Source organism: Diceros bicornis, chromosome 7 (assembly GCF_020826845.1).
Source record: "Diceros bicornis minor isolate mBicDic1 chromosome 7, mDicBic1.mat.cur, whole genome shotgun sequence".
Taxonomy (NCBI): domain Eukaryota; kingdom Metazoa; phylum Chordata; class Mammalia; order Perissodactyla; family Rhinocerotidae; genus Diceros; species Diceros bicornis.
Genome location: NC_080746.1, coordinates 24,253,026 through 24,266,882, shown reverse-complemented (window position 1 = coordinate 24,266,882; position 13,857 = coordinate 24,253,026). Strand labels below are relative to the sequence as shown.

Genomic DNA, 13,857 nt, shown 5'->3' with positions numbered 1-13,857 from the left:
CTGTATACCGTATCCATTTTCTAGAGAACCCAGTAGCTTTTATACAGGCTCTTCTCTTCTTACCAGCCCTTGTGGTTTCAGAACAAGCTTTATTTTATTACAAGTATACTGATGACAACTAACTCCTATTCCAATTCTACCTGCCATTTTAGTTGTGGAGGTAGTTTTATGTAATCTATTTGATTGCTCCTCTAGCAGACAGGAGGAGCTCAAAAGACACCTGATGTCTTTCATGTAAGTTTACCTGGTCTTCTCCTACTGAAGAACGATTTCTCATCAGAAATGACTGGAAAAGTTTGGGAAAGTCAATCAAAAGCAAGAATAATTCATTATGAAAGCAAACAGAAGAAAACAATATATTCTCAGTTTTTTCCCCAGGAAGTCTGGAGAAAAAATCCTCATGTCAACCATTTCTCTGTTGCATGAATTTTAGTGTTTTGCTGTAAGACAGCATGAGGGTTATCAGACCAAAATTCGTTATCGTATTTCCAGTACAATTTATCTTGAATGTCTGTCTCTTAACTCAGTTTTTACTTGTCAGTTTTCTGTCAGCAAACATTCTTACCATTATGTAGAATTTAACTTCAGAGAAAATTAAATCAGAGAAAAATTTCAAAGTCCTCTACTTTGTCTTTTATCTTTATGTCCTTTCGTAAAGGAGCCTGCATGGCCTTAGTGCTTCCATAGAAAGCTGAAATTGAGTTCAGGGGGGAAAATAAGATGATTTTTTTTCCCCTTTAGCCCATTAATCTCATATGCCATGAGTAATAACTAAGCACCCCCATTACAGGATGTCACTCCAGTAATTCTTGTGTAAAATGTGTTGGTAATCCTCATTCCAGTTTCTAAAGACAGAGGAGCCTTCTGAGGAGTGTGCGTTGATTCATTCTGGTTTGATATACTGTGGCTGCACTTTCGGACGCCTCTTGACTTTTTCAGAGTATTGTCCCCTGGTGGCATTTGTGTGGGACAGTCCATCCTGCTACTGCTGAAGGTCCTTCTTTGAGAAAACTAAGGAACTAGAATGTTTAGAGTTCATAAAGTAATCTCTAAACCCTGTTAGAGTAAAAAAATGACCCTCTCATAAAAACTAGTTTAGTAGAAAGCTCAATTCCTTAAAAAGTCTTCATTTAAAAACTGAAGCCTATTCTCACTCAGTTCTCTAAATTAGCTGGAATTGGAACACTTGACAATTTGTACCTAAAGAATTTGGATTAAACTTACTTGGTAGTGGCAATCCTACTTACTAACCAACTTTTCAGCTCTTTTTCACCAGGATGGTTGTAAATTAGGGAAAATATCTTTATGCTCTACATCCAATCCATGAGGACTGTAATTACTTAAAAGCATTTAGGTCATAATTATAATTTCATTTTTTTCCCATAAAATAAGCATTACGATTGCACACTTCTACTGTCTGAATTTATGTAAGAGGTATAGCTTGCTTAAAATATATATGTAAAGTTATATTTTCTTAGAAACATGGATGTTTGCAACCATTGCTTTCAAAGAGATTGTTACCATGTATTCTCCCTGTTTTACAATGTTTTCATGAAGGCTGTGTTATATCAGAGGCTTCTGATTATCAAAGTGATAACCAGTTTTAACTGCCTGTATGTACCAGATTTGTGAACTAATTAAAAAAAAAAGAAACTATGAATAAAATGGAGTTTGCAAACTAAATACCTTTAATTATTTTCACTTGTGTTTATCAACTGAAATTAATTAATAAAACTATTTACATTTAGTGAAAGTAAATTTCCTCAAGTGATCTCCCTGGTAGCATGTTTACTCATTACTTGGGGAGTGGAGATAAGGATTACTTGATTGCTACAGATATTTTACTATCGGTATTTCTTTTTGTTTTTTCTTTTATAATTTTATTTATTTATTTATTTTTCCCCCAAAGCCCAAGTGGATAGTTGTATGTCACAGCTGCACATCCTTATAGTTGCTGTATGTGGGACGCGGCCTCAGCATGGCCGGAGAAGTGGTGCGTCGGTGCGCGCCCGGGATCCGAACGCGGGCCGCTAGTAGTGGAGCGCACGCACTTAACCGCTAAGCCATGGGTCTGGCCCCCTAGGTATTTCTAATGTAAGCACAGAATAGGTTAATATTATCAAAGAGAATTAATTGATTTAGCACTTCTTTTGAAATTATATACAGGGCCGGCCCCGTGGCTTAGCGGTTGGGTGCTCGTGCTCTGCTGCTGGCGGCCCGGGTTCGGATGCTGGGCGCGCACCGGCGCACCGCTTCTCCGGCCATGCTGGGGTGGCGTCCCACATGCAGCGGCTGGACGGATGTGCAACTGTGACGTACAGCTATCTACTGGGGCTTTAGGGAGTAAAGGAGAAAAAATAAAATAAAAAAATAAAGAAATTATATATAAATGGGCAAACAAATAAGAACCTGAGAGTGTACACCGTATGGCAAAACAGTCTCTAATGCAAAAGCAAGAAACATGAAGAAGAGACTTTCAGAAATGTGTATTTAAAAGAACCAGAATTTTCAAATTAATTTGAAAGCTGCCTTCCTAAAACTTAAGCAAGCTTCATTTATCACTGTAATTTGAATATTTTATATAGCTAAATCTTTAGCCCTTAGTGCTTTCACTTGACTTTCAATTACATATTTTCAATTATTAATTACAAGCCATTTTAATTGGGTTATTCCATCATTATGTTAAATATGTGAACAGTTTAACTCAGAATCTTTTGTTACCAATTCCTCTTTCCATCTACCCATTTTATATCAGTGATATCACCATTCTACATGTCTCTCCACTTCAAACCTTATTGAGTCTTCCTTTTCCTTAAATTCCTTTACCCAATCTGTTTAGGGGAGTTAGGCCTATTCTCTCAAGATTGATTTGACAAACCTAAGAATTCCTAGCTTACTCTGAGGTAAACTTACTACCCCTGGACTGTTCCATCTGTGCCCTCCTATGATTTGGCAATACCTGTCAAAAGTATATTCAAAATATAAACTTAATATGCACTGAAAAATGCAAAACAAGGTTTAAGCAAGCCCACCTAAGTGAGAAGAGCAAACTGAAGATCATCTCATACAAAGGCTAATTTAGATCCAGTTATTAAATTCAAATGCCATGGAGGTAGTAAGATATTTTAGCCAATTCAAAATTTTTAAAATGTTTTTATAATAATTTATAAAGTTACACTATAAGCCCTTTCACTAATCACAATTATTCTTCTATTGCTTCCTCCAATTGTTATTCATAAGTAGTTTTACATAACCGTTAGCAATATAATTGCTCTATCTACTCTTAATATTATTTCAAATGTGCCTTCCCATTTAATCTGGAAATTTTGTATTTCTCAACTGTATTGCCTACATATTCTGCCAGGCAGCTGTGTCTGCTTAATCTTTTCCTCAGTTTTGGATAGCCGTATCTTTCCAATACTTTTTCTGTTAGATATTAAAACGTGTTTTTTTTAATACCTTGTTTTGAATGTCTTAAGGATAATAGAATAGGATTTTGGGGAAGGATGTAAACAATTTTTTCTGATTCTTGGTATTTCTTACTATATTGCCATCTCTAAAAACAACCATCATTCATTGTGCCCCAAACAGTGCATCTCTTTCTCTGCAATGTCATTAATGCTGGGTTTTTAGACTTTTTCAAGTTTCCCCCTTAAGTAGGTATGAAATAGTACCCTCTGGCTATTTTAATTTTCCAAATATTTAATTACTAGCAAGGTTGAACATGTTTTCAAATGTTGGTTTTTCCTCCTATTTCTTGTATTCTTGGTGTTCTCTGACCACCTGCACACTGGAGACTTAAAAGATATAAATACAGCAGGTGCTTGCTCCTAATCTAATGTTACCCTCAGCTCAGAAACGAGTTATTTCCTAATTATAGGAGAATAACCCTACAGTGGAAGTGTACTTAAATGTTGTAGATAACTTTTCGTTCATTAATTTAAAAGACATGCATTCAGGCTAAATTCTGGGGATGCATGGGAGAACAATATAGACATACTTCCTGCCCTCATGGGCTTATAGTTTTAGTTTTAGTACGAAATATTTCAAGCATAACAAAGCTTTTTGCTATTTAAAGGGATTCTATGGTAAAGTGGAAACGCAAATGTTTTGAAACCTATATCTTCATACAGGGAATACGCTTACCCCTGCCACAGTGCACCTGAATGTGGGAATGTATTTTCTTCTTGGTTGCCCTTCACACCATTTGGCTGGAAAACCTGTTCACTCCGGTTTCCGGTTGGGCTACAAACCTGAAATTAAATCTTCGTAATAACCTCGTACAGCCAGCCAGCACAGAGCCAGGCCCCAAACCCGGTCACCGCTGAGTCAGCAGAGGGGAGGGCACTCCTGCAGAACGCTCCGACTCCCCCCCGGGGCGGTTCCGCGCTCCCGTCTCTAAGGGAGCGCTCCAGGACCCCGCCCCTTGGCCTGAGGCTCTCAGCGCCCGCCGGTCGTCGGGCTCACTTCCCAGCTCTTCCCCACGACTTGGTCACTCCCATCAGCCCACCTTCTCAGACCATTCTGCCTCGATTAGCACGGCTCTCGTTGCCTTTGTAGGCCCCTCCCTTTCGGCCATGCCCTTCACCGTTTAGGTCCCGTCCTACCCTTTGAGATGCCTTTCCTAGGACCACCACCTTCCACTCCTCTCCACGGCTTATTTCTCCCAAACTTGCATCTGCGTTGGCTCCGTTGGAACGCCCCCCACCCCCGGGGCTCCAAAGCAGCCGCCCCCACCCGCTTCACGACTCCCTCTCCCCAACTCCTGAGAGGAAGGTGTACGTTCCACACAGTAATGGTCTGGGGAGGGGGTGGGGTGACTCTTTGGAGCCCGTTTTACGACAACGTGCGGCTGCGCGGCGTGGCTGACGGCAACAACGCGCTGCTCCGGGAGAGGTCACTCCGGAGACCGCGTTGGTTTTGGGGGGTGGGGGTCTGTGGCACTATGTGGCGCGTCTGTGCGCGGCAGGCCCAGAAGGCAGCCCCAAGGGCGGGATTCGGGGTTCGATGGACGGCCGTGCCGGAGGAACCGGGAGCTCCGTGCGTGACCCCGCGTGCTGGCCCGGCTTCGGCTCGTTGCAGCAGCGCGACCACAGGCTATGGCGGGGTCCGGGCGCTCTGCGGCTGGAGCCCCAGCTCGCGGGCTGCACCGCGGAATCGCTTCCTGCTGCAACTTTTGGGATCGCCTAACCGCCGCTGTTATAGTCTCCCCCCGCATCAGAAGGTGAGCCCCAGACCTGTCCTTCGCGGGACCCTGATGTCCTTCAGGGCAGACTTTTTGGCCTCGGGATCCTCCCTCAGAGACCTCAGTGATCCTCCGCCCCCCTCGCTGTATATGTCATCGGCCCTTCTCCAATACCCAGCTTTGCTGTGGCTCTTGAGCTTCCTTCTTTTCTAGTCCATTGAAAGGAGAACTCCAAACCTGGGGCTGTATCTGGAGTGTCACGTCCGTGCTGTCAGACCCACAGGACTGTGGAGCCGGGAGCCTGTCACTGGAGAGCTTCTGGTGGCAGAAACTCCTTTTATACCTCCAGTGCTCAGCGTGTAATGGGACTCAGTAAACTCTTTGCATTAAATTAAATTGAATTGAATGAAACGTTAAACCAGACGGAGAGTTAGGCATCCCTTTTAAAATTTAGTGTTTCTCCTTTTTCTCCTCCAGGTTCCATTGCCTTCTCTTTCCCCCACAATGCAGGCAGGCACCATAGCCCGTTGGGAAAAAAAGGAAGGGGAAAAAATCAATGAGGGTGAACTAATTGCAGAGGTAAGTTGTTTTAAAATATGGAAATGAGTTAGAAGGGAGTGGCTTAGGTAAACTGACTGAACGTTAACTTTCTGGGTGGTAAGTTATCCCTTGTACCACTTGATAGTAGAGAAGATTGGTTAGATAAGTTGTCAGCAGCTAGCCAAACTCATTTTTAGCTAAGATGTTTTAAAATAATTCCGTCTTTCAAATGTGTGATAGAGGCTTTATCTTCACATGACTGTTGAATTGTATGATTCTAGACACAAGCTAGTAAACTTCATACTGGCAGCACAAGCCTAAGCTCCTGTGTTTGTGTTAAAAGATTGAAACTGATAAAGCCACTGTTGGATTTGAGAGCTTGGAGGAGTGTTACATGGCAAAGATACTTGTTGCTGAAGGTACTAGAGATGTTCCAGTTGGATCGGTCATCTGTATCACAGTTGAAAAGTGAGTAGTACCCTGGTAATTTGCAGAACTTAGGTGCTGAGTGGAATATCTTAACCCAGAATTGAGAAATTAGTTCAAGATTTCTAAGACAACTTCTACAGGAGCTGAATCTGCTTTATAATTCCCTTATACTTATGCATTCTTTCTCTTCCTTAGGCCTGAGGATGTTGAGGCCTTTAAAAATTATACATTGGATTCCTCGGCAGCACCCACCCCACCAGCAGCCCCAGCACCAACTCCTGCTGCCCCTGCTTCACCACCTGCACCTTCTGCTCAGGCTCCTGGTAGCTCGTATCCCACTCACATGCAGGTGAAGCTCAGCCTCTGGGTGTTTGCTTTAGAAAACTTATTACTTATTCGTTATTTTTCATAGGTGGCTATCACATCCTGGAAACTGGCGTTAAATATGGCTAGCTCTTGTCATTTGAAAGCAAACAGAGATTTAAACGTGAAAATTGACAGCTTGTATGCCTAGTTGTTATTTCCAGGTGTGTGAACTTGGGCAGTTCCTTTAACCTTTTTCAGCCTCAATGTCGTAGACAGGATAATGCTTGGCACTCCTCATTCAAGAACATTGTTAGATTTTGGGAATGATTTGTCCTTATATCTGTATAAGTGGAGTTTATAGTGGGCCTCACCTGCTGTCTACTGAATGAAAGTCTCCAACTGGTGTTTTCCTTTGACATGTAGTGTTCTATTTTCTAAGAGTGGATGAAGTAGTCCAGTAGTATTAATAGTGAGAAAACTGACGATAAAGAATAAGTGTAGAATAGACATATATAATAGCATTGCAGCAAGGCTGAGGACAGTAAATATAATCATTATTGATTCTATTAACTAATTCAGTTTGTAACAAACTAAATCAGTTTATTAGATATTGGGGTTATCCCATGTATATTTGTGTGTTTCAGATATTGGAAATGGATGAAAACCAGCTGTCCTTTTTCTAAAAGATTAAGACTAGAATTTTCCCTTCACTTAGTTTATGTGTAGCAGTTTCTGTATAGGAATGATTTTCTTCTTTGAACATAATGTTCTACTCCATGGTCTATTATTAGCAGTCATTCATGGTGAAGTTTTGTCTGGTGTTCAGTTCACACATTTATTTCATCCTGTTCAGCAAATTCTATCTCACTACATGAGTCTTCATTTCTTGCCATTTTATGTCTGTGGCTTTGTGTGCAAGTGTTAGGTTTGTGTCTTAATTATCCTTTAAGATACTGCATAAAGATTATTGGCTCCACTAATTTTTAAGAAGTAGACGAAGATGACAAGTTCTGAACAAGGAAACACTTTAAAAAAATTTTCTAGGGGGCCGACCCTGTGGCCTAGTGGTTAAGTTTGGTGCACTCTGCTTCGGCGGCCTGGGTTCAGTTCCTGGGCACGGACCTACATCACTAGGCGGCAACCCACATACAAAATAGAGGAAGATTGGCACAGATGTTACCTCACGGCGAATCTTTCTCAGCAAAAAAAAAAAAACTAATTACAGTCTAAGTTTTGTTTGACTTTTTTTCCTGCCTTCCTGAGACATCATCAGTTGAAATGATTTTTCTCTCAGCATAATTTTATTAATTAGATACCAAAGACTAAGAAGACAGCAAACACAACCCATAATAGCTGAGTAAGCATCCAAATTCAGTTGATACACAAGCCATATAAATAGGGAAGCAATTTTTAATTTAGATCAGTCAATTTGATGTTTAGATTTTATTGAGGTGAAAGTGACTATTGTAAGAACACTTTTTTTTTTTTTAATTGATGTTTTAATGGTTTTTAACATTGTGAAATTTTGGGTTGTACATTTTTGTTTGTCCATCACCATATATATGACTCCCTTCACCCCTTGTGCCCACCCCCCACGCCCCAGCCCCACCCCCCACGCCCCAGCCCCACCCCCCTTGCCCCTGGTAACCACAATACAGTTTTCTCTGTCCATGTGTTGGTTTATATTCCACATATGAGTGAGATCATGCAGTGCTTGTCGTTCTCTTTCTGGCTTATTTCACTTAACATAATACGCTCCAGGCCCATCCATGTTGTTGCAAATGGGACGATTTTGTCTTTTTTTATTGCTGAGTAGTATTCCATTGTGTATATATACCACATTTTCTTAATCCATTCGTCAGTCAAGGGACACTTAGGTTGCTTCCACTTCTTGGCTGTGGTGAATAATGCTGCAATGAACATAGGGGTGCATAAGCCTCTTTGGATTGTTGATTTCAGGTTCGTTGGATAGATTCCCAGTAGTGGGATGGCTGGGTCATAGGGCATCTCTATTTTTAATTCTTTGAGGAATCGCCATACCGTTTTCCATAGAGGCTGCAGCAGTTTGCATTCCCACCAGCTGTGTATGAGGGTTCCTGTTTCTCCACATCCTCTCCAACATTTGTTGTTTGTCTTGGTGATTATAGCCATTCTAACGGGTGTGAGGTGATATCTTAGTGTGGTTTTGATTTGCATTTCCCTAATGATTAGTGATGTTGAACATCTTTTCATGTGCCTATTGGCCATCTGTATATCTTCTTTGGAGAAGTGTCTGTTCATTTCCTCTGCCCATTTTTTGATTGGGTTGTTTGTTTTTTTGTTGTTCAGTTGTGTGAGTTCTTTATATATTATGGAGATCAACCCCTTGTCAGATGTATGTTTTGCAAATATTCTCTCCCAGCTGATGGGTTGTCTGTTCATCTTGATTCTGGTTTTGTTTGTCTTATAGAAGCTCTTTAATCTGATAAAGTCCCACTTGTTTATTTTTTCTTTAGTTTCCCTAGTCTGGATAGGCATGTCATCCGAAAAGATTCCCTTATGACCAATGTCAAATAGTGTGTTGCCTATGTTTTCTTCTATGAGTTTTATAGTTTCAGGTCTCACCTTCAGGTCTTTGATCCATTTTGAGTTAATTTTTGTGAATGGCGATAGCAGATGGTCCACTTTCATTCTTTTGCATGTGGCTGTCCAGTTTTCCCAACACCATTTATTGAAGAGACTTTCTTTTCTCCATTGTACGTTCTTAGCACCTTTGTCGAAAATTAGCTGTCCATATATGTGTGGTTTTATTTCTGGGCTTTCACGTCTGTTCCATTGATCTGTGTGTCTGTTTTTGTACCAGTACCATGCTGTTTTGATTACTATTGCTTTGTAGTATGTTTTGAAGTCAGGGATTGTGATGCCTCCTGCTTTGTTCTTTTTTCTTAGGATTTCTTTAGCTATTCGGGGTCTTTTGTTGCCCCATATAAATTTTAGTATTCTTTTTTCTATTTCTGTGAAGAATGTCATTGGGATTCTGATTGGGATTGCATTGAATCTGTAGATTGCTTTAGGTAATATAGACATTTTAACTATGTTTATTCTTCCAATTCACGTGCATGGGATATCTTTCCATTTCTTTATGTCATCATGGATTTCTTTCAATAATGTCTTGTAGTTTTCATTGTATAGGTTCTTCACCTCCTTGGTAAGATTTATTCCTAGGTATTTTATTCTTTTTGATGCAATTGTAAGAACACTTCTTCTTCTTTTTTTTTTTTTTTTTGGTGAGGAGGACTAGCCCTGAGTTAACATCCAATGCCAATCCTCTCCTTTTTTCTTGAGGAAGACTGGCCCTGGGCTAACATCCATGCCCATCCTCCTCTACTTTATATGGGACGCCGCCACAGCATGGCCTCGCAAGCAGTGCGTTGGTGTGCGCCCGGGATCCGAACCTGCGAACCCCGGGCCACCGCAGGGGAGCTCGCCCACCTAACCGCTGTGCCACCGGGCTGGCCCCAGAACGCTTCTTAATATTAGTTTTTGTCTTGGAAAGGTATCTGGGAAATTTTGGAGGAATGCAGTTTCCTCTGAGGGAAAAGATAGATGCCAATACAGAGCACAGCAAAATTTTAATGAAATAGTCTAGGCCAAGATCATTCTGTGAAAATGAAAAATTCTAGCTTAATCTAAATGTTAAAAAAAAGATGAAAAGATGTTCTTTGCTTATTTATTGAGGAGTTAATATTGACTGTCCAGAAAGAAATCTTTTCCATCTTCCCATTGCTTTTAACTTTGGAGGGTGGGTCAGAGTATTGCTGATACTGTAAAGCTTGAGATTTGAAGGATGATTTAACTGGTGGGACACTTTTGAGGCACTGAGGTTTTTTTTTTAAAAATATTTTTCTATTTATTTATTTATCTATTCATTCATTCATTTACTGCTTGCTTGCTTGCTTGCTCACTCGCTTAGGAAGATTTGCCCTGAGCTAACATCTGTTGCCAATCTTCTTGTTTTTGCTTGAGGAAGGTTAGCTCTGAGCTAACATCTGTGCCAGTCTTCCTCTGTTTTGTATGTGGCTTGCAGCCACACCGTGGCTGCCGATGAGTGGTGTAGGTCTGTCCCCCAGAACCAAACCCAGGCCGCTGAAGCAGAGCAGGCTGAACTTAACCATTAGGCCACGGGGCCGGCCCCAAGGGCATTGAGCTTTTGCTGTTATAGAGGCATCAGGCAGACGGGGATTTGGCTTGTCGTAGTCATTATCATTCCGTAAAACTGTTTAAGCTTGCCTGAGTTTCATTGTGTCCAAGGCTCCCTAGTATTAAGTGATAATATGTATTTGTTTCTACAGGTGGTTCTTCCTGCCCTCTCTCCTACCATGACCATGGGCACAGTTCAGAGATGGGAAAAAAAAGTGGGTGAGAAGCTAAATGAAGGAGACTTACTGGCAGAGATAGAGACTGATAAGGCCACTATAGGTGAGATTTCTTCAGCTCTTAATGGTTGAGGCACTGAGTTTTCCAATGAGGGAAAAGGCTTGCCTTCTTATCCTATAATGAGTGAGTGATAACATGAAAAATTTTAATTCTTGCAATTCATTTCCTGGAACAGGATGTTTCATAACAAAAGTGTGTGTAGTCAGATTTGTCAGTTCCATACTGCACTCTCGTTGAATGAAGGATATGTCAACTTTGAGATTATTTTTAGGCCAGAGTTTGCTTCTTAGCCTTATTACTGAGAAGCATATGAGAACTGCCATTCTTTAAACTGGACAAGGGAAAAAAGGAGGAAGCAGGAGAAAATAACTTCCAAGGCAGAAAATACTAAAGAATTTAAGATGACTGAAGGATAATTGAAACCAGGGTTTAGGTTGTTTTCATAGTTTGAGAATGACTGATAGAATGTATATATCCTGTTCAGATATCATATCACATTTCCATATGTTCCTTTTCTGATTTGTTTTTATGCTCAGAACAAAACCCACAGAGAAAATCATATATTTGTGATAATATTTATAGATAAATATCTTTCTTTCCTGTCCAGTCCCCAGAGATGCAGTGGGAGCTTCTGGGCATCCCCTGCAGTGGTTCTTTTCAGACCGTGTTTTTCAAACCCCTTGATTCCTTGATGACACCTTAGGCCAAAGGAGAACTCAACAAGCAGGACTCTACTGTGCCCTGCCCCCATCCCCCACTTCCACCAGAGCAACTCCTTTTTATCTTTTTGCATATTGTGCTTCCCCCCATAGGATTTTATTAGAAGAAAGGATTCTGTTTATTAAAGAGAAAAACAAAAAAACCTTGGTAACAATAGATCTGCTTTGCATTTTAGTTTGAATACTAATATTGCTGCAGAGACTGGTATTCTAAAGACTAGTCACTAGAGAAATATTATCTTGGTCAAACTCTTTAAACTCTATTATGGCCTTGGAGCCTTTTCTTTTCTCTCTTTTTTTTTTTTTTGTGGGGAAGATCAGCCCTGTGCTAACATCTGCCAATCCTCCTCTTTTTTTTTTGCTAAGGAAGACTGGCCCTGGGCTAACATCTGTGCCCATCTTCCTCTACTTTATATGGGACGCCACCCAGCATGGCTTGCCAAGCAGTGCGTCAGTGCGCGCCCGGGATCCAAACCGGCGAACCCCAGGTAGCCGCAGCGGATTGCACGCACTTAACCGCTTGCGTCACCGGGCCAGCCCCAGAGTCTTTTCTTTTTAAACATAGCTTTTATTGGATATTAATTCTCAACTGGGAAATGGAAGGGTTCGTCAAAGATGTGTCCATCAGGGAGAGGCACAACACCACAGAAAGCCAAGATCCGGAAGGCGAAAGTTGTCCTCTGCAATGGCTTCTTTTAGTTATATTTTTGCAACCCTTCATGTTTGAATTCCTTGTAAGAAAAGCAGTAGCTAAATAAAATGTAAGTTGTCAACACCATGGAAACCCTAGTAATACTATAGATCTTCACGCTGAAACATTTGGTGTAATACCAATATAACCTCTTTGCAAAGCTCCAGAGATGCTTTTGGGGTATAATCCCTCATCACTGTCAAGCCTAGTAGCTCCCTTAATTTAACATCTATGTGGGTCTGATCTTTAGCAGTACAACTAATGCCATCTTGGAATCTTGTGGGTATGCATAGGGGCTGCCCTTGGAGATGTTTTTAAGAAAACATTCAGAGTTAACCACTGTCTGTAATCTCTCATAGTTTTTTTTAAATTTATTTTTCCCCCCAAAACCCCAGTAGATAGTTGTATGTCATAGCTGCACATCCTTCTAGTTGCTGTATGTGGGACGCGGCCTCAGCATGGCCGGAGAAGCGGTGCGTCGGTGCGCGCCCTGGATCCAAACCCAGGCCGCCAGCAGCAGAGCACACGCACTTAACCGCTAAGCCACGGGGCCGGCCCTCTCATAGTTTTATTTAACAGATATTTATTTAGTATTTACTTTGTACCAGGTACTGTTTCTAAGTACTTCAAAAGTACTTAATTTTCATAACATACCTGTGAAGTAGGTAATATTAGTATTCCCGTTTTGTAGGGAAAGAAGCCAAGGCACAGAGAGGCTAAATAGCTTGCAAAAGGTTATATAGCTAGTTTGAAGGAGAAGAGCCTTTTGCTTAAAACTCTGTTTTGAGTTTGGTGGGATAGTGGAGTCCTTTAAGCTCCATAATGGTTTTTCTTTCTATTTAAGGTTTTGAAGTACAGGAAGAAGGTTACCTGGCAAAAATCCTGATCGCTGAAGGCACAAGAGATGTCCCTCTAGGAACCCCACTTTGTATCATTGTAGAAAAGGAGGCAGATATACCAGCATTTGCTGACTATAGGCCAACTGAAGTAACTGATTTAAAACCACAAGCACCACCTACCCCAGCCCCGGTAGGTATGCTTCCAGAATTGAGGGAACGCTTATCTTACTCATCTCCAAAGTAAGGGATTAGATTAGATGATATTCTAGGTTTCTTCCAGCTCTAAGGTTCTATGAATAAGGAAGGAGATAGTCAGTTAATATTTGTGGAGACCTACACGATGTGTGGCACTGCAGCGTTCACCTAGTGGTCAACGGTTTGGTCCTCGTAGCTTTTGTTTTTTTTTTCCTGCTGTCTTGAGTCCTGCTGAGAACAAAGCTGAGGTGACATGGTCTTTTTCTGCGTCAGGTGTAGCTATGCAAATGGAAGGCAATGTTTTGTTCCCCATCTTCTATAGAGTTTACTATATAATCTTTGTCGCTGTCAATCCTCTTGGTATTCACATATTATAGTAGGTCATGCTTATATTTGTAATACATTGGAACCTTGACATAACATGGCTTATTTTGCATAGGATTCAGTCTGTCACTATATGCTATACACTATATGCTATATCCCTATAACATGAACTTGCACAAACTCTAAGCATCAATAACACTATAATGAGGCTTC

General features: G+C 41.0%; 1 protein-coding gene across 1 annotated transcript in view; it reads left to right on the top strand.

Moving 5' to 3' along the window:
* Positions 1-4,530: 4,530 nt before the first annotated feature.
* The window catches only part of DLAT (dihydrolipoamide S-acetyltransferase), a 30,983-nt gene continuing 21,656 nt past the window's right edge, over positions 4,531-13,857 (top strand). The window contains exons 1-6 of the mRNA XM_058545210.1: positions 4,531-5,224; positions 5,663-5,764; positions 6,069-6,193; positions 6,350-6,503; positions 10,792-10,918; positions 13,131-13,315. Of these exons, the coding sequence (XP_058401193.1) occupies positions 4,616-5,224; positions 5,663-5,764; positions 6,069-6,193; positions 6,350-6,503; positions 10,792-10,918; positions 13,131-13,315 (1,302 nt within the window). The 5' untranslated portion in view covers positions 4,531-4,615. The remainder of the gene's footprint in view (positions 5,225-5,662; positions 5,765-6,068; positions 6,194-6,349; positions 6,504-10,791; positions 10,919-13,130; positions 13,316-13,857) is intronic.